Consider the following 23832-nt stretch of genomic DNA (forward strand, 5'->3'; position numbering starts at 1 on the left):
ACTACTTCGATCAAGATAACATCTACTAAAATTATTGACTTTCTAGAGTTAACTGACAGAGATATAAAAATATTTTTTTTGGGAACCTATTAATTCGGCCAAGCTATATGTTATTTAGCCAAATGAATAGATAATGGTAACAATATCAATTTGGAATATATTTAAATGGAATCTTACATTATCAAACTATTAACAAGATCCAGGCATATCAACAAAAAAACTTACAAATGTTACACTGAATATAAACTAAACAAAATTAGATACCCATGCATGTAACTGTGCTCATGGATGACGAACTGTAAGATAATGTTCTCACATTTCTGCAGTCATATATTATCTTAGTAATGTAAGATACTAATTTATAAATCATTTTGAAAAAATTATTATTGTAAATTTCGTGAATTAGTTAAAAATTTTGAGTATAAAACTTGTTTGTATTTTAATAAAAACTCAAAGATAATAATAGTGTTTTTTAGAATAATTGATTTGTACAAAAAATATCAATACATATTTCCTTATGTATAAATGCATAAAAATGAATTATGAATAAATATTATTTATGAATAATACAGATAATATACACCTGAAAAAGACTATATACAGTTCTTTGCAGCTGTAAGAAGGAAAAAAAACTGGTAGAACAATTTCAATGTTCTAAGATCTGTTAAACGAATATTTTTAAGGTTATATTCCATAAATACATTTTTTTTAATTTTCACTTTGATTTTAAAGCATCATTTGACGCTAAATTAGTAGTTATAGCAGTGGCATTCAACAATATTTAGAAAAATTGCAATTAAAATATTAATAAATATTTATTTCACTATTGGTTTTGAGATTACGTACCAAAAATACGGAAGGAAGGCACAAAAAAACTTTTTTTTTTAATTTTCAGTATGTTCTAGCGCAAAAATACCACGATTAAAAAAAACTTTCAAAAAGTATTTTTGTTGTAGAATCTTCACGGTCTCAAATTTTGTCAAATTTTTTTAAATGGTGGATCAAGGAGAAATGATTTTTTTTCAAAAAAATACAATTTTTAGATTGGAAGATCTGTATCAGCACCTGAAGAACTAAAAATTTATCTGGAGGAGTTCTTACGAAAGTGCTTATGAATGGTTAACTCCAGTATAAAATCCAGAAAAGTGCAGTTTTTACCATCATGTCCCACTATAACTTTTTAGTTTTTTGTTAGAGATTGTAATGATAGTATTGTCTTGCCTCTTTTTTTTATACTATAATAATTTTTATCATAATTTTCTTTAGTTTTTTCTTCTTTCCAAATTTATTATGATACTATCTGTCGTCATGACTATTGTCATAATCACCAGAAAAAAGTTTTAATTTTAAATTACTTGAATTATATTCAAGACTGGGAGTAAAATTTAAGTTTTCACGTTCAGTCGTTAAAATATTCTAAATTTCTACAAAACTTTTTAATCTCACTTATTTTCTGAAAATAACATTTCTAATGCATAATCAATGGATACATTCCATATTCATGCTTGGTGTATCAGATCTGAGGTGGATCCAGTATACAGATTAACACATAGATATTTAAGTAGTATTATTTAATCATTTACGATGAATATAATGCTTCATAGAGTATACTGTTATACGAAACATTCATATGCAATGTACGTTACTTTTTCAAGTAAAAAATCATATGACTCACAAATGAAGACCGTAAATAGAGTATTAACTTTAAATCACACAATTTTCTTGAGAAAAATTATTGGAAGTTGGAGCGTGAAGTGCGCAGGGTAGTATATACTAGTGGGCTTTGCTCCTGAGACCTCTGCGCGCCAACCCCGTGGAAGACTTCGATTCATTTCAGAAATCACATCAAATTAATTAATTCAATTAAACCTTACTAGAAAGATATAACATTGTTTTACCAAAGAAAAAATGAACGTTTGTGTTTAAATTTAATATTAAGTAAAGCAAAAGGTATAAAATTATTAGAACATATACTGAAATCATTTATGAAACATTTAAAAATACCGCTGTAGCAATGGAGTCCATGAAATACGACACTCAAATTGACTATTTATTAAAAAAGCTATCACTATTACGTTGCCTTATCAATTGACAGCTTTTTTCGTGGTTTTTAATTTTAAAAAAATTTTTGTAGAAACATTTGGGATGGACATAATTCATTTTAAAGAAAATTTTGCTTTTGATCAGAAGAATCATATTTTTCTGCACATTCATCGAATTCTTTTCAAGTTTTGTAAATCATTTATTTTACTTACACGTAAAAATATTGGTTGTGTATAGAAATCAGATAACTTAAAGAGAATTTCTTTTCGTAGAAAAAAATTCGAATCATTCAAGGAAAGCGTGGAAAAAAATAAGAGGGGCAAGCGAGCATGAGAACAAATTGAGGGGTGGCGAAGAGGGCTGAATGGAGGCCAAGAAAAGCTTGGAAATAGAATGAGGGGTGGGGGATAGGCGGAAGACAAAATTGAGTGGCGGCAGGAGGCATCAAGAGGGGTAGTCACAAACTTTATTGAGGTAATTTCCCATTGAAATAAAAATAATTTTCTCTTGATTTGAGGGGGGCTAAGAGAGAAGTTAAATATGAGTGAGGAAGGGCCAAGAAAAGGCGTGTTAACAGCTCCACCGGAATCACTACTCAATATAGGAAGATATATGTATAAGTATGTACAAAGATCATTCACAGATGTAAGGGCAGGGCTTTTCACACTACTTTTTACTGTGCCACAACCCAAATACTTTTTGGCAAAAAAAGGTAAAATTCCATTGTTATTGATGTCATTTGTACCTAATAAAATAACATCCAGGTCCACCAAGCCCCCTTGAACCCCCCCTCCTTAAAAGCTTTAGAGCCCTACGACTGTCTTGGCAGGCCCTCTGCTGCCCTCTCACTGAATAAGGAAAAGTTTTGTCTATTGTCCGGTCATTTTAATCTAATAAAATTTTCGTTATATATGTGCGACCCCACTACTACCCCCTTCACATCTTTAAGTGATCCCGCAACCCCCCACAGTCCGCTACACTATTCTGAGGAGTCAAGTCACAGTTCCTGTCTATCAGCCTTGTCTAGCCACTTTGCAGTTTTCAAAAAATTCAAAATGTATGTCCTTTATTTCAATCACATCTCCTATAACATGTGTAAAACTACTGCTGTCCTTGACTGTACATAGTAATCTATTTTTTTTATTACGTAATTACTTACTATAAACTTTGTAAGTAAGTATTAAATCTAAGGTTAGTTAGGTTTCTTCGTTATTATTATTTTTTTCGTAAGTTAAATTTAGAATGATTACGTGTAGTTCCAAGATGTAATATGATCATACATGTTATTGAAACTTGAATTGTACAACAAAATAGAAGCCACAGTAGTCATTGCTAGTAGCTTAACGAAACGATGAAGAGACAGAATAATCCAATAACTCATTTAAAGAAGAATAACAACAACAACAATAGATTAATCTAGTAACCTGTCCACTTATAATTTTGTTTAGTTATGGTAGTTTTTATCTAGTGGTTGCAGAATTTGGATAGCGTTAGGACATAACCTTATGAACTTGATGCTTTGCTTCTGATCAATTTTGCTTAGGAGGTTGAAGCTTTAGTAGTACTTTAGATAACGTCATGCAAACCTCCAGCATGCAAAGACTTGGTTAATAATTTGAATTATTTTAGAGGCTTAAATTGGCCAATCCTGATTTTTTCAGTTTTGATAAAGTAGACTTATTACTTGGTGCTTCAGTTCATGCAGGGATCATAGTTAATTCTATTAAAGGAGGTAAAATCAGTCAGCCAATAGCTTTATCTTGCCAACTTGGTTGGCTTTTGTCCAAGCCAGTCTCAGTATCTTCACCGATAATCACTAGAAGTTCTGTCAATTTTCGTACTTTTGAAACCTCCACATTCTTTGAATTTACACACAAGTTTTTTGGCAGTCAAGGAGCCTATTTCCCTGCCTGCACTCAGTGCTGAGGATACTGAGTGTGAAAACCATTTCTCTGCTACTCACCTTAGATTACTGGACGGTCTTTTTTTTTAATACGTCTGCTTTAAGACTGTAGATCATTTGAGGAAGTCTGGTATTAATTTGTATCGGACACTCTAGTTATGTTTAAGCAACTCGAACAAAGATGCATAAGAAATCCTGAGTTGCAAACAGCCTTATAATAGGTTTATGTCAGAGTGTTTTTCAATGGGACATATGAGGGAGAGCCCTGAGCGTGATCTTGCCATTTACTTTTTACATGACGGTGTTATTAAGATCAATGGTGAAAAATCACATTTACGTTTTGTGTTAACGGATCAGTTAAAAATCGTGATAGTATTTCTCTAAATTCAGCCCTACATTTATGCGCAAATTTGTTGCATAATTTACTTTAGATTATTTTATAATGGTGTTTTTATGAATTTGCTTTTACCGTGGATGTGGAGAAGATATTTCGGCAAAGATTGGTTCACCCTGATAATCAGCCCTTTCAGGCGATTTTATAGCGCATCAAGCCTTCAGACCATATCAAGACCTACTTGCTAACAGCACTAACTTATGGCTTGGCGGGCTCTCCTTATTTGGCCACTCAAGTTCTTTGCTAACAATCAGTTGATCATCAGGATTCACATTCTAGATGATAAGGTAATCCAAGGAGAGTTTTATGCCGATGATTGCCTCTCCAGCGATCACTCTTTACAAGAAACTAGACAGAAAGCCAAAGAGCTCATGGATTTGGCTCGACTATGTGGGATTTCCTCTCAGAAAAGAATCTTCGAATTATTCTAAAGTTCTCTCCAATGCGCCCAATAAATTCCAGATTTACAGGTTTAAAGAATTGAAGAATCGCGATTAGGCAGTTTATATTCTTGGTCTGTATTTGAATCTCGTTGGCGACAAATTTCAGTTCCAGCTCACAGTTAACTCTAGCCCTCAGTCTAGGACCAAGCGGTCCCTGTTGACTCCATTGGCTAAGTTTTTGATCCGCTTAATTGATTTCTCCTGTCCTCATCCTTAGTAAAATGATTTTTCAGTCGTTATGGATCTTCAAGATATCGTTGGATGACCCATTACCGTAGTGGCTTCTAAATGGACCTATTGGTTGGATAAGATTGTTGGAATTTCTTCTTACCTGGCTCCAAATCTTTTAAAATCCATGGTTTCACAGACACTTCTGAATTAGCTTATGCTGTGGTGATTTACGTTCGTATTGTAAAAATGACAAGGTTGACGTTTCTCTAAAATTAGCTAAAACCAAGATGAGTCCCATAAAAGCATTGAGTATACCACGATTGGAGATCTGCGCGTTTCATCTACAGGCAAAAATCATCGAGCACTTTTTAAATTGTTGTCCTGTAAAAGAAGCTTCTGTTCATCTATGGACAGACTCTATAAATGTGGTGAATTGGCTTAAAGCTCTGCTTTCTAAGTGACCAGCCTCTGTAGCTAGTAGGTGCTATGATACCTTTGAAATGACTCCCAAGGCTGAGTGGCACCACATACGGTCCCAGAAGAATCCAGTCAATGTAGCTTCTCGCAGCATCAACCCCTCGCAAATGCACGAGCAGCATTTATGGTATACAGGACCAGAAATTCTGCATGAGCTTCAACCCGAGTATCCAAGGTTTAAGGTCGAGATACTTGAAGACCCGCCACGGGTAAGTTTGTTGATTAGAATTAAGGAACTAGAAACGTTTGTTAGTTATTTGTAGAGACGTTATTCTAAGTGGGGAAAGCTACTTAGGGTCTCGAGTTACTGTTTTCGATTCGTCTATAAATGTCTTATTCAACTCAAGCAAAAGAGGTCACACACTTCTTCAACCTCAGAAGTCTCTCTTCAGACAAACCTATCATTTATAACAGAAGACAGCTATTCACAATACTTCTAGATGAATGTAACGATTGGAGAGTTAGAGAACGCTACTCGTTTGTTAGTTTATGCTCACCAGCAGCAATGTTTTTTAGCTGATTTAGTTATTCTCCATCGAAATCCAAATCGTAGCTTGGAGAAAACTGAACCACTTTATCGTTCAGTCGTTTGCTTAAGCTATCTCCTGACTTTATTGACGAATCAATACGAGTCAGCGGTACACTCAGCAACTCGCTGTTAGATGAAGATATACGATTATATCTCGAGGCTGTTAATTTACTGTTATCATTGTACCTTGTTATAAGGACGTACCAACATGATTGTGGTTGATCCAAAACGTAAATTTTAGATACCGCGAGGTCATGAAGTTGTCCACGCAGAACTCTGTCATTGCATTACCTGCAAAAGATATAGAGCAAAAACTCAAACTAAACTTATGGGTAACCTCCCAAGCTGCAGAATTATTCCTAGTCCTCCGTTACAAAAACTGAAGTGGACTATAGTGCTCCTTTTCCAGTTCATTTGTCTAAGTGTCGAGGAAAAGGTACCCTCAAGGATAATATATCTGTGTTCAAGTGTGTGTCTACTGAAGCTGTGCTTTAAGAAGTGGCAGAGGACCACTCAACTGAGTCATTCATAGCAGCCTTCCATCGTTTTATGTCCTGTCAAGGTCATTGCACCCATTTATATAGGAATCGAGGTACCAACTTTGTCAGTACTGACAACCAATTAAGACAGATGTGGCTAGAATGAGATCGCTCCAGCTCTTTCTTGGATAGTTTGGCATCTCCAGGCACTCAGTGGTATTTAAATTCACCAGCCGCACCCTGCTTCGGTGGTGCTTGAAAATCTGCTGTAAAGTCGGCCAAAGACCACCTAAAACGGGTCGTTGGAGAGTAAGCCCTTACCATCGTAGAATTATCAACTTTACTCTGTCGAATAGGAGCTTGCCTCAATTAGCGACCGCTTTGTCCAGTAACTGACGATCCCGATGTCATTTAATTTACTTACCCTGGCACATCTGTTAACACTCTGGCCTTCTTATTCGATTCTCAAACCTGACGTGTCAGAGGAGAAAATATTCTCGTTACGTAGATGGAGACTCATTACGCAGATCGTCCAACATTTTTGAAAGAGGTGGTCCTCTGAATATCTTAACACACTGCAGTCTGAAAACAAGTGGAATATATCTCAAAGGTCAATGCAAGTTGAAGATCTAGTACTTATTAAAAATGAATGGCACTTATATAGAACAACCACACCTTTCGTGGTGACAGAGTCACCAAACGTCGCATTCAGTCAGAATACATATTCTTTTACTTATTTTACCTGCATAACCAATTTTTGTTATTTACTTAAGTATTGATTTTATTTTCAAGTTTTTACTAAGTGAGGCACATAAAATTATATAGAATACATTTGCCATGAAATGTGACAGTTACAAAACGTCACTATGAGTCGATTTCGATATCATCTCACTCATTCGTCATGTATTTATTATTTTTTCTTACTCATTTACGTGTTTAATTTTGTTTTATATTACATGTTAACTAAGACACATAAGATTTTGTGAAATATTCATTTCATGTAAAATGTGATGGAGTTACAAAACGTCACTTTGAGTCAATTTCGATATTATCTCACTTATTCATCATGTATTTCTTATTTTTTCTTACATTAACGTATTTAATTTTGTTTTATAGTACATGTAAAGTGAGACCTATGGGATTTTGTGAAATATACATTTTGTATGAAATGTGACAAAGTCACAAACGTCAATTTTTCTTAGATTGTCAAATTTTTCACTAATTTTTCATGTATTCCTTATTCAATTTTTTTGTCAACATGTTAATTTTATTCTTTAATACATTTTGCGCAAGCCTAATATAAATACAAGACTATAGACTGTTCTTTCGAGTCTTAAAGTCATAATTGATTGTATCAAGTTGTTTCACATCAAGATTCATAGTAACGGAGCGAGTTGTACAAAAATAGTTTGACTAAACAGAAATCAGAAGTATTGTATGTGATCTTCACTTAACATACCTACATTCAGTATTACTCAGGAACAACGATGTAGACGCAGTAGGTTTTGTTCCCTTTGGGGTGCTTTTAAATAAAATACTTAAAAACTTGAAAAAAAAAAAAAAAAAAAGAACCCACAACAAAAATCACGCGAGATAACAGACTTAAATAAGCAGTGGACTAGAAAAATTGTTGCACAACGAACGTAAATAAGAGGGATTTTATTAGTAGGCTTAGTAAAGACACAGGAAACATCCGAAAATAACAACTTTTATCCATGTCGGCTAAAAAATTTATTACCATTTTTTTTATCATTTTTTTTAATGAAAATAGACGACAGATTTTCCAAACAATTTTTTTTTTATTTACCACTAAACGAGAGTACAGGGTAAAATCAAAGAAACTAAGTGAAAGACGAATACCACTCTTGTACTCTCTTACCTCACCTTCTACAAATTTTTTTTTCTTGTCCGATTATTATTAAGCTGAAACACAGGTAATTAAACGCAGCCCTACAACTGTAGAAGAATACATAAGATCTAGTATAATCAAAAAGAAAGATACGACTCACGATATGTATATATATACATATATACATATATATGGAAGCGGCGTTGGCTCAGTGGTAAGCGTGCTTGCTACTGATACAACGCGGTTCTAGGGGTCGTGGGTTCGATTCCCGGTGAGTGCAGATTTTAAAAAAAACTGTTTTCACCGGAAAAAGTTCCTATGTAACTCCGGCTGTTTCGGGGCGGGTTTTTTCGTGGAATTTTTTGCTTCAGAGTAATTCCAGGGTTTTTTCCTTGCTCCACAGGTCTTCGGGCCTGGGTGAATGCGAAACAGTGTTAGGGTCTAATAGGTAGGGATTACCGGGTCCGATGCCAGGCAGGGATCGCCGGCCTAGCCGGCGAGGAGTGGCCCCTGAAACATGGGGCTTCTCCGGGGATGCTAATTAGCCTGGATCCGATGCTTCGGACCCAGGCTACACAGTGGCGAGTTGACCCGATGCACTTCCCCCCGGTGCAGAGAGTGTCAGCTTAACTGACAAGGTGTGTTACACCGGAGATACTTCCACTGTGCCCATGGTATGATTTGTATGGTATTAATTAAAGAGAAGATTTGGGGTGAATGGGTGTGGCAATACACCCCCACACATAGGTGGTGAGTGGGTGGCCCTAGCGACTGGGCCAATAGGCTGTCGCGGTAACCCGATATATATATATATATATATATATATATATATATATATATATATATATATATATAAAGAAGGAGAGAAAGATAATTTATTTAAGTGATATGACTCATGAGTCGGAAAGCGATAACAAGGGCCCATATGATAATATAATAACCGAAATGAGCAGGCCAGAGCCTTTTAAAAAGCAGCAAAGGAAAAGTATGATAGAACAAATGTTAAAATAAGAGCTTGAACCAGAGGGGTGTGAAAAACAAGATGCCCTAGACGAAAATACTAAAGCAATAGTGATAGGCTTGTTTTCAAAAAATAGAGCGAAACAAAAGAAAGTAGAGGAGGTGGATGCTTCTCACAAAGTAGTCACAGAGACCATTCAGAATTCGCCACTGATAGGTAGGAATCACAGGGATATACCTGGTGACACAAATGTAAACACAGGACGCATGAACAAAAAAGCAAGTCTCCTGTCTGGTGGACGAGTCTGCGAGCGAAATGCGAGAAGAGCTGAAGAGATACGCGGAGCTCGAACAGACAAAATAAACATGATACTGACGCAATGGGGCATCCTGTTACGAATATAAAGGGTCAAGAAACTCCAGGATAGAAAACTAACAGAATGTACAGCTATGGGATAGAATAAAAGATATGAGAAAGAAACTTAAAAAAATGAAAAAAGCCACGTTTAGGATAACGATACCATAACGAGGGGCATAACCGATTTGTAGATAACACCAATACCAACAGAAACACCTATAATTACGGGAACAGAAATGATAATCCTCACAACTATAATGATAATAATTATAAAAGACGCTATAACAATGGCACAACGAAGCCTTATAACAAGAATAATAACCTCTACAACAGGAATAATAACTACAATAACAGAAACAACAACTACAATAATGGAAATAACATAAATAACAATTATAACAAAAGAAATAACGATTACAATGAAAGGGATGATTACAACAACAGGAACAATAACTACAACCCCACAGGCAGTAAATATTACACCCAATAGGGCTACGGTGACCTGTATAATAACAACAACGAAAAAACATTCAACTGTTATCGAAACAATCATAAAAATCAAGACAGCAGGAACGGATATAATAGGGACCCAGTTAGAAGCGGGCCACTACAGGATGGGGGCCCACAGCAGCGAGAAAACATCGCATACAGCCCTGACATCAGTAGAGATGCACCCGCAGCTTTTAACTTGCAAGATGTTCGGCGTGCTCCTCAAACGTCGAACTTGAATAGGAGAAAGAGACAGAGAGAAGTGTGTCCAGCGAGAGAGAACGTGCGAAAGAGAGGATGCAGGAGGCGGAGCCATAAATAGTCTACTGGAGGCAGAATTGCGACTCAACTGCCCGAGTACTTACGCATTGCGGGAAAGTATAGGCAATAGGGGGGCAGACGCATAAAGAAAGGGAGGAGGGCTTGCAGAAAGAATAATCGGATAAAGGCGCCGGACACATATGTAGAGAATGACAAACCCAAGCTTTTATAGTGTAAAAAAGAAATAGAGCAACTTCCCAAAATAACTATAAAACTTTCGGGAGCAGGGCATATGATACCATCGGTTCAGTTACGGGGACCACAATTAAAGAATGGATAGGCGAATTGTTATGCAGATACGGGCACAGAAATTTCTATTGTGAGGGAAAATTGTCTTAGCACAGACATGCTTATAGATAGTAGGTATCGAGTGGCTATTACCAGCGTGACTCACGGAGCACGCAAAACATTAGACACAGTACAGGTTTAGTTGCTTGGATTAGAGTGCACATTACATGTCGTCTCCCATGACTTCCCAATTGACGCGAAAGGAATCATAGGGTGGGATACGGTTAAGCGATACCAGAGCCAAATAAGCGCCGTCGAGAATATGATTAGATGAGATGATGTAGAGATACCACCGTTAAGCCGGAGTGTTTTAAAATACCTGGAAAAACAAGACCAATAATTTATGGGCAAAGGATAAAAAGCGGGAATAAAGCAAAATATGGCTGGATCCCCTCTAAAAGATGAAGGAAAAAATATTATTCAGAAACTTTATAGCCAGAAATATTTAAGGGAAATTAGTCGCAGAATGCATTAATATGAGTGACGAGATAAAATACGTGCCCGTTTCGAAAGTAGAGTTGGAAATTACCGGGAGCACTTAGAAGACATTGAAAGGGACAATGTCAAAAGCTTGGGGAAAGTAGTCATGAGGTTACTTGATGAGAAAAATAATTATGATTTAGAAAAACGGAAAATTTTTCGGAAGACGAAGAGAAGCTAGAGAAACAAAAACAGGTGGACAAGATAATGCAACTTGTAGACACAGCCGGTTGCAACCATGAAGAAATAGAACATGTGAGAAGACTGATTGAGTCAAACCCTTACGTATTTGTCCTTGACGGAAAACCTCTTAAGGCAACACACCTATTTAAACACTGAAGTACAACAACGTCAGATTCACCCATTGTGGCACAAATATTCACATATCCACGAGCATTATAAGGGATCAAATGTAAATCAAAATAAAGAAGATGCTCGAATCGAGAATAATTGAACCCTCCACCTCACCATATAGCTCGAACACCTGGATAGTGGCAAAACCACCAAAAACAAACAATGAAAAAAGGGTGAGAGTAGGCTCAGATTTTTGACTACTAAACGAAGTTACGGTATGCTCGTGTTACCCGCTACCGTTTCAGAGTGATATCTTAGAGAACCTAGCCTCGGCACGTTACATCACGGTAGCTGATCTCAAATCAGGATTTTTCCAGGTGAAAATACACGAAGACGATTCACATAAGACAGCATTCTCAGGCCAAGACGGGCACTACCAATACATGAGAAAACCAATGGGATGCAAAGACTTGCCAAACACGTTTCTAAGAGCTATTGCACTAGGACTCGCAGGATTACTAGGCCATAAAATAGAAGTGTATCATGATGACATAATGGTTTTTGCCCCTGACCTTGAGGAACATGAGACACGATTCACGAAACCGTTGAAACGGCTGGCAGATGCAAACCTCACGATTAAACTTAAAATTGTCAATTCTTAAAAAAAGAAGCGAAAGTGCTCGGCCACACTGTAGGCAATGGATAAATAATGACTGACCCAAAGAAACTTGAAGCAGCTAGGAATCATTCTTGACGACAAACATAAAAAAAGTAAAATAATTTTTAGAATTCGTAGGCTCCTACAGGCGATTTGTCAAAAATAATGCTTAAATTGACCAACCACTGTCAAGACTCTTAAAAGCGGGCACTGCATTTAAAATTTATAACTTTCGTAGATACACTGTGCAGTGGACCTGAACTCATCACTCCAGATTTGAGAAAACCCTTTATCGTCCCGACAGATGCATTAGATAACGCGATGAGAGCGATTCTTAGTCAGGGAGAGATCGGACAAGATAGACCGTACGAGTACGCATCTCGCTGCCTTAAAGGAAGCGAACTCCGCTACCCGATATATAACAAGGAATTGTTGGTAATAGTATTTGCAAAAGAGCAATTTAGTTCATATTTATATGGACGCAAGTATACGGTGGTTACAGGCCACAAGCTGCTTAAGCACTTTCATTTGTCTAAAAAACCTGACATTCGTTTTAACAGACTTAAAGCGGAACTAAGGGGGTATGAGTTCGAAGTTCTATACTACCCGGGCGTTAACGACAGGCCATTTGACGCATTATAACGAAACTCAATACTCCAAGAGGGGGAAGTAAATCCCGAACGGCATCGTTAAGAACTGTATCAGCTCGCGGACGAACAAAAAAATGAAGAACTGGCTGATAACAACGGACCTCAGGCGCGCATATTCAAAATACGGGCAACTCTTAGGAAGAGAATTCAAGGTAAGCCGAAGAAAATAAAAGTCTATTGTACCGACTCAGAAAACTCGAGCGTCATAATTCAGAAAAAGAGACGATATTACAGTGAGAATATTAAAAAAGGTTTAGATATAAGTACAGAAGGTCAAGAAAACGGCGATGCGGACTCTAAATTAGACGAGCCTTAAGGAAAGAATTCGCTGCCGCAGCAAGCACTGAAGGGTCAACGCAAGTTAAAACATAAGATGTTGCAGGCAAAGAAGAACTTATTTTACAAGAACCAGCAGTCAAAAAATTAGGCTATATGATGAAAGAACCAGGCTTTTGAAAGGGTGTAACGGCTACAAGCACAACAGCAATATTAGAACAAAAAAAAGAAATGAAATAAAGGAAATAGAAAAGAATGAAAAAAAAAGAAATGAAATTAAATATGAAAAAAAATAGAAATGAGATATGAAAAAAAAAAGAGAATGAAAAAAAAAGATTACATATGAAAATAAGAAAGAAATTAAATAAAGGAAATACAAATAAATGAAAAAAAATTTAATAAAATGTAATATGAAAAAAAATAAAACCAGCAATGAAAAAAAAAATATAAAACAAGAAATAAAGAAAAAAAACGAGAAATGACAAAAACAAAAAAAGGGAATGACAAATATAAGATTAAATTGAAAAATAAAAAAAGAAATAAAATAAAGGAAATAGAAAAGAATGAAAAAAAAAAAGTAATAAAATTAAATATGAAAAAACAAGAAATGAGATATGAAAAAAAAAAAGAAGTAAAAAAAAAAAAACAAGAAATAAAGAAAAAAAAAAAAAAAACTAAAAAAAAAAAACAACAAACCAGGGGGGATAAATGGGTCATAGGACCCACGGTAAGAACGAAGTTCTTTAAACATGAGATGAGTATAGACACAATTTCTCAGGTAACAAGGGGGTCACCAGACCCACAGGAAGAACGAAGCTCTGTAAACGTTAGTACTGCATTCATGTTGTTTACTAAAACAAAAACTTGAAAAACGAATAAAACAAAAAAAAAAAAAAAAAAAAAATAGTTTACTACTGACGATGGTTGAACTTCGTGAGTACTGTATTTATGCACGAGGTTCTCACGAAGTTAAACCATCGTCAGTAGTAAACTATTTTTTTTTTGTTTTTTTTTGTTTTATTCGTTTTTCAAGTTTTTGTTTTAGTAAACAACATGAATGCAGTACTAACGTTTACAGAGCTTCGTTCTTCCTGTGGGTCTGGCGACCCCCTTGTTACCTGAGAAATTGTGTCTATACTCATCTCATGTTTAAAGAAGTTCGTTCTTACTGTGGGTCCCATGACCCATTTATCCCCCCTGGTTTATTGTTTTTTTTTTTAGTTTTTTTTTTTTTTTCTTTATTTCTTGTTTTTTTTTTTTACTTCTTTTTTTTTTATATCTTATTTCTTGTTTTTTTATTTTTAATTTCATTACTTTTTTTTTTTCATTCTTTTCTATTTCCTTTATTTCATTTCTTTTTTTATTTTTCAATTTAATCTTATATTTGTCATTCCCTTTTTTTATTTTTGTCATTTCTCGTTTTTTTTCTTTATTTCTTGTTTTATATTTTTTTTTTTTCATTGCTGGTTTTATTTTTTTTCATATTACATTTTATTAAATTTTTTTTCATTTATTTGTATTTCCTTTATTTAATTTCTTTCTTATTTTTATATTTAATCTTTTTTTTTCATTCCCTTTTTTTTTCATATCTCATTTCTATTTTTTTTCATATTTAATTTCATTACTTTTTTTGTCATTCTTTTTTATTTCCTTTATTTCATCTCTTTTTTTATTTTTCTATTTAATCTTATATTAGTCATTCCCTTTTTTTGTTTTTGTCATTTCTCGTTTTTTTTCATATTTCATTTCATTTCATTTCATGTCATTATTTTTTAATATCACATTTTATTTGTTAATATTTCAGTTCATTTCATTATTTTTTTATTCATTTTTTATTTCATTACATTTCATTTTTTTTTAATATAACATTTTATTTGTTCATATTTCATTTCATTTCATTATTTTTTTTTTTCATTTTTCATTTTATTTCATTTCATTATTTTATAAAATAACGTTTTATCAGTTAAAAAAAAATTGTTTTTTATTTCCTTTATGACATTGTTTTTTTGTTTATTTAATTTTTTTTTTTTTGTATTTCATTTTGTATGTCATTTTTTTTCATTTCATTGTATTTCTGTTTCAATTTATTTCTGTAAATAAAACTCTTCCAAATTTTTTTTTTTCTTAGTAATTTTGTTGCAATTGTATATCCAATTAATACAATTTTTGTTTTATTTTAAAACTTATATTTTTATGGAAGGGGGGTAGAAATAAAACATTGAAATTTAATGAAAAATATTTTTATTAATATAATATAAAAATACAAAAACTGCGACTATGTAAATATATATATACATATTTAATTATATTACAAATAACGAAATACTAAAATTAATCACATTCTACAATAGCAACTATTGGTTTATGGTAACTAAAATAAGATACGTATGTTTCTGACTGTATTTTATTTAGATATCGAGAAAAAACGGCATCTATCGTGGTCCCATACCTTGTTGTATGTTTTTCAGGATCATTATTAATAGTTAAGTTAAATTTTTGGAAGAGGAAATTGGTCAATGGCTCGGAATTTGTATCAGCAAAGTTAATGTTAAAATCATCAGCTAAAATAAGTGGAAGCTTATCAAAATTTTTTCCAAGCAATTGTGCACCTCCTTCAGTATACTCCAGTAGTGTTCTGTGAATTGTATCAATTATATCATCTATTTTTTGATTAGGTGAAACATATATGGCTACTATTACTATTTTTTGGCCATTTTCCATTGTAGATATGGCTGAACAAATGTCTGCAATATCTGTTGTTCGGACATTAAAATCATGGGTATTTTGTACAGTCATATCCATATTTGGACCAACGATATTTACTGTATCATCAATATTATGATATATTGCAACTCCCGCTGACCGTGCATTGTCACGTTTAAAATGGACGATACAGTTAAATTGTGGTATGTCGATTTGTTGATTATTGTCCATCCATGTTTCAGTCAACATTAAAACATTACATTTTCTAGTGACTGTATCATTTAAATCAAGTAAATGTTTCCGTAGACTTTGAATATTAAAACACAATATAGACATATTTCTTTTACCAGAAATGAAATTGGTAATCATTTGAGCTTTAGTCTCTAGAGAATTTAAAGAGAGCCTTTGAAATTCTTGTACTAAACTTACAGTCGAAGCAGCTTGTCGACGGTTATGATAAAATTTAAATTTAGTCGGATCGTTATCAGGTGTTACAATATACAAGCCTTCAAGACTTGTGACACGAGAAAGGGCAACGTAAACGAGTGATTGCGAATGCAATTTTTCATACTGATAAACAACTTGATTGAACGTTCCACCTTGTGATTTGTGAATTGTCATAGCACAAGCTGCTATCAATGGGAAATGTTTTCGTTTAACAGTAACTTTATTGTCTCTTGTTAAAGAAATATTCGATGTTCGTAGATTGATCGGTACGGCCGATCTATTAACCCCATTTTTTATAGCGAATGAAGCAGCTTTTTTTCTGATTTTTTCACCAATTTTAATGTTACCAGGAAATTGTAACCATACTCGACAAACAATATTATCTTTATCGAAATCTAAATGTACTAACTTACCAACAGCACCGTTGGCTGAGCCATCAGATACATAAATGTTTGAAGTAATGAGATAATACTTATCTTTAACAAAAGTAATAATGTAAGGTAAACCACCTGTATCTATTACTGACATTTTGTGTATTTTTTGTCTAAAAGCACTTTCCTGTTGAGCATCTTTTGATCCAACAATGACATCATTAGCTGTAGAAATAATTTTGTGTGGTGATTGTTGTAAAATTTCATTATTGTAACTATTAATATCTACATTTTTAAGATATAAACGAACTCCATCAGGGCACAATCTTTGAACTTCAGCTTTTGTGAAAAATCTTGATTCAAGAATATCAAGTTCAATATTTGATAATACTTCACCATTGCCAATTTTTGTTAATATAGAAGAAAACGTTTCATTAGCTTGCCTCATTACTTGAGTAAGATGGTAAAATTTCAATTTTCGCCATAAATAACGCCCAACCAGACAAGTTTTAATTGATTTGTAAATAGGCGTTGATCTTACTGGTGGGAGTTGACGTAAATCGCCAATAAAAATAACGTCAATATTTCCAAAATCATCTTTATGATTTCCAGTAATTTGTTTTAGACGCGTGTCAATCTTAACCAAGAGTTCTGCACTGACCATGCTTATTTCATCAATGATAAGTACTTTAACGTATTTAAAAAGACATCTGTATAATTGTAAAAGTTCTGATGATAACGGTAATAGATTTGAAAGAGAAATTTTGAGAGCAGTGTGAACGGTTGTACCGTCAATTGCTACAGCAGCTTTACCAGTAGAAGCACAGGTTATGTAAGCATTGCAATAACCATCGGTATCAGTGAACCTATTGTATAATTCCATAATTAGTTTTATAACAAATGTTTTACCACACCCAGCAGGACCAGTCAAAAATATTTGAAAAGGTGACTCATGTTTATTCTGAAGATGATCAATAATGGTATCTAAGAGTTCTCTTTGCTCTTTGTTTGCAGATCTCATTAAGTCGTAAAACTGTTCAGAATCCATTAAATTTTCTCTTTTTTTTGCTATGACACCAAGTTTATTTAAAGATGCACATTGCAAATCAGTGTTAACAGCACCTTCAGGATCGCGAAGCAATCTTTCATACGGGTCGGGTTCAAAAATTATGTTAGCTTGATTTTGTAAATCTTCGTCTTCAACAGCGTTTTCATCATTTTCTCTATGCAACTGCTTGAAAATTTCGATAGTTTTCTGTATATCCAAGTTAGATTTAAACTCTTTTCTGCGCTCTAAAATTAAATCGTCATTATCTTGATATATTTAAATGAACTTATTTTCAGCTAACACATCATTTTCTTCGCTTTTAAAAGGAATGTGTAACAGTACCATTTCTCGTGCATAATCATTAAAGTCAGTCATATCGTAGTTGCGGTACCTAATAACTCTAGGCTTTTGTCTTTCAATATATTCTCCTTTATTATTCAAATAATACTTAGCAACAAACTGTGCCAACGTAACGTCTTCTAGACTGTCAGGTCTTTTTTCGTATTTATCAAACACATTTTCTTTCCAAATATCAACACAATCGTCATCCATTTCATTAAGTTCTTTCATAGTTTTTCTTATTCTCATACGTTCTGTAGGGTGAATAGTAGGTATATAAACGACTGCTACAGATGATTTGGCCATTGGTTCGCGCAAAAAGTACCAAGCAGCTTCCTGTGCTGACATTTCAACAGAATTAAGAACGTCAACACTCATTTTTCTTGTAATTTCAACTATATCAAACTCAGGATTTTCATCCATAATTTCAATAATTTGTCGTTGTAAATTACTTATACCTCGATTGTGTTTGTTAACGTACTCGACAACGTAAGCCGCACAAGAATACTCATCTTGAATAATTTGAAAATCCATATTAGATTTTAAATGATGCAAAACAAATGGATTGAATGTATTGTGCCATTTTTCCGACGGTGTTCGACGATAAAATAACTTTGGTCGAGTGATGCCAGCACGGATAATGTTATAATAATGTTCGTCAGACATGATGTCGTTGTGAGTATAAAAATTTTCAAAATCTTCATAATCGAAATTTTGTAAATTAGTTCGAATGAGACTGTAATGTTTCTTATAATTATTAAAATTTTCTTCTGAAAAATTGGAATCAGTATCTTTCATTGGTATCAATGTCACAGTTTTTTTAGATGGCATGAAAGGTGCTCCAAATCTACAATTTTCTTTTTTATTTGGATCCATTTTTTTATAACAAGTGAAAGTGTGCTTATGAGTTTGAACTTTAATATTTCCTGATGCTTCAGATGCTGTTACTGAAACTAATTCATCAATCATATAGATTACATCATCGTCATTTTTTAATAAATTTGCAGGTGAATTATCTAACCACAAAAGAACATGAGCATGAGGACTACCTCGATGTTGAAATTCTATTCTTTTAAAATAATCTATCACCCGGTATTTTCCAAATGGACTGTTTGTTTTATTTTGCAGAATGTTCATTAAACAATTTACTAATTTATTAAAATAAATTGCACAAGTAATAGCATCGTCATTGATTAGTTTGGCTTTTCTCATATAATGTAGCTTTGCCAAAAATTCATCAGAAACTTCTGTTTCATTATGTTTTAATGTATATAATAATTTCAATAAATTGTTCCATCCAACTTCATTTGCACTCATGGTCATGAAAGCTGTTGGTGCACCTAATTGTCTAATAATCGCAAAAAGATCTTTTTTGCGATCAGCCCAATACCAAGCAGAATTAGGTATACATCGAAGAAAAGCGATGTTACCTTCGATACAACTGTTTATATAACTGTCCGATTGAATTTGCTCTTTTGTAATATTAGTTTCAAGGCCAATATGTTTGAAAGCTACAGTAACAGCATCTCGAACTCGCTGTCTCATAATTTTAACAGCCAAATATAAAAGATGTTGTGGATCTGCACCCCGACGGTCTGTACGTCGAAGTTCACTGGTGGCTTGCATAAATGAAGTAACATTAACTCCTTCCTTGTAATTTCTAAGCTGTCCACAATAAATGGTTGGAAATGAAAGCTCTTCAGCGTGTTCATCAAACAAAATACTAATAGGCACATTATTTTCGCCAGGTGCAATGTATAACATTTTGTCTTCATTCCACATGAGAGTTTGTTGTTGAGCTGTCAGATTATCTTCCCTTCGAACATGTTCACTAACTTCATCATGATCAATTTCAGCATCATCTAAATAATTATTTAAGGCTTCCTCTTCGATGGAAATATTATAAAATAAGTACAGTGGTGTCTGCACTAAATATATTAACCAGTCCTTGATATTACTTTTTTTTACAAGACCATGAACGTAACTCGATTTATGTATTAACTGTTTCCTAATGTGTACATAAAAAGCATGGTCATCTTGAATATTTCTTGGAAGTTTATTGACTGTTGTTTTAACATCAATTGGAACATTAATAATTTGTCCATAAATACCGAATTGGCCATGAACATGTCTGAGTCTTCTTATTTGCATAAAAGGGATTCTTGGAGAAATAAGTCGCTGTTCAATAAGATTTAACTCTGGTAAATGTGATGGAATGACTGGATATGAAAATCCGTTGTATGTGGATAATAATGGAATTTTTTGTTTGTCCAAACTTTTTTTACATGTAGAACAAATCGCCACTACAGTAATGCCGCTAACAAAATTCTATTAAAATATAAATAATTATTGAATATAAAAATTTGTTTGAGAGGATAATAAAAAAAAGTGATTATTTACCGGTAAAATTGTTTTTAAAATATTTTCATGTGCTGCGGATGATGATTTCAAATCTTTTTTCCACCAAAGCCTATCGCAAACTGCGCAAGAATGACCAAAAGTATTTTTTAAAAATGTGTTAAAAAAAATTGAAATGTGCTTGTGCGTGTTGATCATAGTTCGTATATTTCGCCACAACTGCATTATTATCTATTTCCGAATCAACGTCAATTTCCGAAACAATATCAGAAGGCTCACGAATGTCTTCAACATCAATTCTGTATTGTAAATTAATGTTTGAAACTGGAATTAATGGTGTGAAATGCAAGTTTGTTAGATGCAAATGGATAAAATTTGGAGAATCGTTCACTTTAAAATGAGCGAAGATTTGTCTTTCCATTTTAATATTTACATCAATAAAGTGATAATGTATGCATATATTTGTATCATATAATCTTGCAAATATATATATGCAGTCCATGTCTCCGTACTCGTGGTCACTAGAGAGTATCTCATTTGCACTTTTGGGATTCGAACATAAACACAAAAAAGGTGATTGTTGTAGTAGCCGTCTCAGTTGTAGAGGTGTAATCGTAAGATTTAAAAGTTTTAAAAAACAATAGAACAAACAATTTCCAGCTGGCTCAGATGGAATATCTCTGTAATGATTAAAAATAAGATCCGGTTGAGCACATGTGACACTATACTTATACAGGGTATTATTGAATTCTGTCGGTATACAGACAGAGTCCTGTATCGAGCATGGATCATCATGTAACGAGGCATTCATCCGTAAATTTGTGCATATGTTTTGTCTTGGCTCCTGAGTATTGGTTTGTTTGTCTCTAAAAAAAAATTAAAAAAAAATTAATGAAAACTTATAATATAATAAAAGTTTAAAAACGAGAATTAATACAAATTTAAATATTATTACGTTAAAAAATTAATTTCGAATTCGTAGCAAATACAAAAGATGTATTTGTCGTTAACTGTAAGTAAAAAATATAATTACGCGTAAAACCTTTGAAGATCACAATTCTGTGAAGATAATGCAGCGTTAAGTTGAGACATTTGTTTTTGTAATTTAAGTTTTTTTCTATATCTTTGACAATATGTAGCATTCGTAGACATACTAAAAAAAAAGTAAATAGTAGATTGTTAAAAAGTACTTTAAAAGTTTATTCACAAAATTAAAACTTACTGGTCAGATGTCTCATCAGAATATCGTTTTCGTAAATTTGACAATTGTAATGTAGGCGTACGTAATTGTGATATCAGTATGTCTGTATGTGTTTTCTCCAATTCATGTAAAGAAGGATATAGACTTTGTTTTTTTGTAAAATATTTGCTTCTTGTTTTATCCTCATTATCACAAGATTCCTGTGATTTTACTTGAAACGTAATACGTTGTTTTTGTTGCTGATTTTGCTGTTGATTTTGTTGTCGATTTTCGTTTTCGTGAAATGTTACTGTATGTCTTTGATGTAGCCTCAACAATTGAGACGAAGAGTCAGAATTTGATTTGTTTTGAACTGATGTTTCGGAATCAAAAAATGGACTCGTGTCTCCTCTTATGCTTGGATTAATTTTAAGAACAGTAAAATTCTGGTTTGGGGTGGCAAAATATGGACTCGTTTGTGATGTGGTATATTTATGTACTTCAAGAGAATTAAAATTTTTTTGTACATTATGAGGAGATTTACTCAAATGTTTTTTAGTCGATTCCTTTGACTTTTTTGTTTTTGATTTTGAAGGACTTGTTCCCATTTTAACTAAATTTAAAGAACAAACAGATTCTGAAACTATTGACGTAGTTATTGCTAACACGTGCAAACTAAAGATTAAAACGCACTTTGTATCTACAGAAAATCACTATCACAAAATATTAACACTGAACTCATTGACACGTTGTAACACGATGACAATTAACCTCAAAATGAAATACACATGCTTTCTACATAGCACTAAAAATCGCTTCTCCTTACAAAGATGACTGTCAGAAAGGGGAGCAATGTCTGTAGAAGCCTGTTGATGCCGTAGTTCATAACTGATGACAGTCGGCGCCACCATGTGAGAGCCAAAAAAAACTTTGAGCGGGCATTTGAAAACTATTTGAAATACATTTCACATAGAATTATATATATAAATTATTCATATAATCATTTACTGACATTTTGCCATTATTTGTTTATGAAATGCCAAATAAGCGCCCTTAACAACCATTAAAATAATATGTAACGCGAAATATACATGTCTAATGATCTTACATAATTTATTTATTATTATTGATGTAATAAATTACTATGTTTATATAATTATGTGACATTGTGACATAATTAGTTAGTCGAATTCAAAATCTTAAAAACCGTTGATACGTTGTGCAACTCTATCGTATATGTTTATTTTAATAATTTATATATAAAATAAAAATAATTTATTTATAACAGTAATTATTAGCATTACTGTAATGCCAAAAAAAACCTCAGGTTTAATAAAAATCGGTCGGTATTTTATGCATCAAATGCATAAAATACAAATATTTAATGCGTAATAACGCGCTTTATTATGTTCAATCTACATAACCATTTTTTTTTTTTTTTTTTTTTTTTTTTTTTTTTTTTTTTTTTTTTTTTTTTTTTTTTTTTGAATGGAATATTATAGTAACGAACCACACGATAAGTACAAGAAACCGAGTGCCTCAGTCGGCAGCGCTCGTAGCAGAGTGGGTAAGGTACTGGACTCATGTGCAGAAGGTCGAGGGTTCAAATCTCTTTACTGGAAAATTTTTTTTTTTTTTTTTTTTTTTTTTTTTTTTTTTTTTTTTTTTTTAGAATTGTAGAGGAAAAAATTCCAAATAAAAAATTATTGTTTGAAAAAAATTGAAATTTGTTTAAATATTCGGTGCTTGGTAGTGGGAAGGGGAACGGTGGGTAAAGGTGTGGAGAAGAGTAAGAGGGCACGGTTGGCAGATATAGATATATAGTGGGGAGAGGGGAAGTGTGTAGAGAACACTTGGTGAGGGGGGACGGGGTGAGGGGAAAAACTTGAGAGGAAAAGATTTCTGATTAAAAAAAAAAAAAATCTGTCGGTTTTAAAATTCCAGCCCCCCGAGTAACGCGACATAAAGAACTTCGTTCTAAAAAGAAAAATTACGAAAACCACATAAACGACAAGTTGACACTTTGCACAGACACAAACCATGTTTTTCAACCACGCAACTGATGATGAATCCGTCAAAAGAAATGATAATCTCAAATTGTGGCACACCATTACCTAGCATTTTAAATAAAAATCAAGAGTCAATTACAGAGGAGCCGATATAGGAGAAAAAGAAGGAAGCACGAAACAAGCGAAGGAATTTTTAACAGACAAACAAGAAGAGCTCAATATACATCACTTATTGGAGGAAAAGTCTGATGAATTGCATGCTCTAGTTATGATCGACATTAAAGAGCAAGATGTAGAAGGCAGACCAGGAATAAG

The 23832-nt window shown here is 33.4% G+C and overlaps 2 protein-coding genes across 6 annotated transcripts in view; both read right to left on the reverse strand.

The window, feature by feature from the left end:
* Positions 1–23832, reverse strand: part of Lis-1 (LisH and WD40 domain-containing Lis-1) — a 360764-nt gene that overhangs the window by 49760 nt on the left and 287172 nt on the right. The gene's annotated exons all lie outside the window — the stretch shown is intronic.
* On the reverse strand, positions 17908–20526 carry LOC149373267 (uncharacterized). Its single transcript, XM_089597625.1, has 3 exons — positions 20371–20526; positions 20172–20298; positions 17908–18758 (listed from the first exon to the last, which is right to left on the reverse strand). The coding sequence occupies exons 1-3, from the start codon at positions 20524–20526 to the stop codon at positions 17908–17910; spliced, it is 1134 nt and encodes a 377-aa protein (XP_089453751.1).

Source organism: Copidosoma floridanum, unplaced genomic scaffold (assembly GCF_036245765.1).
Source record: "Copidosoma floridanum isolate Cflo_tuat_1 unplaced genomic scaffold, Cflo_Japanese_pri ptg000034l, whole genome shotgun sequence".
In the NCBI taxonomy this organism is placed as follows: Eukaryota; Metazoa; Arthropoda; class Insecta; order Hymenoptera; family Encyrtidae; genus Copidosoma; species Copidosoma floridanum.

Excerpts from the sequence above, each read along its gene's own strand:
- LOC149373267 (XM_089597625.1), bottom strand. The coding sequence starts at position 20,526 with ATGATCAACACGCACAAGCACATTTCAATTTTTTTTAACACATTTTTA. Across the intron at positions 20,299-20,370 it reads TTTTAAAAACAATTTTACCG|AATTTTGTTAGCGGCATTAC; the intron begins GTAAATAATCAC and ends ATATTTTAATAG. Across the intron at positions 18,759-20,171 it reads AGTCATTCCATCACATTTAC|CTGATTCCAATTTTTCAGAA; the intron begins CAGAGTTAAATC and ends CAATGAAAGATA.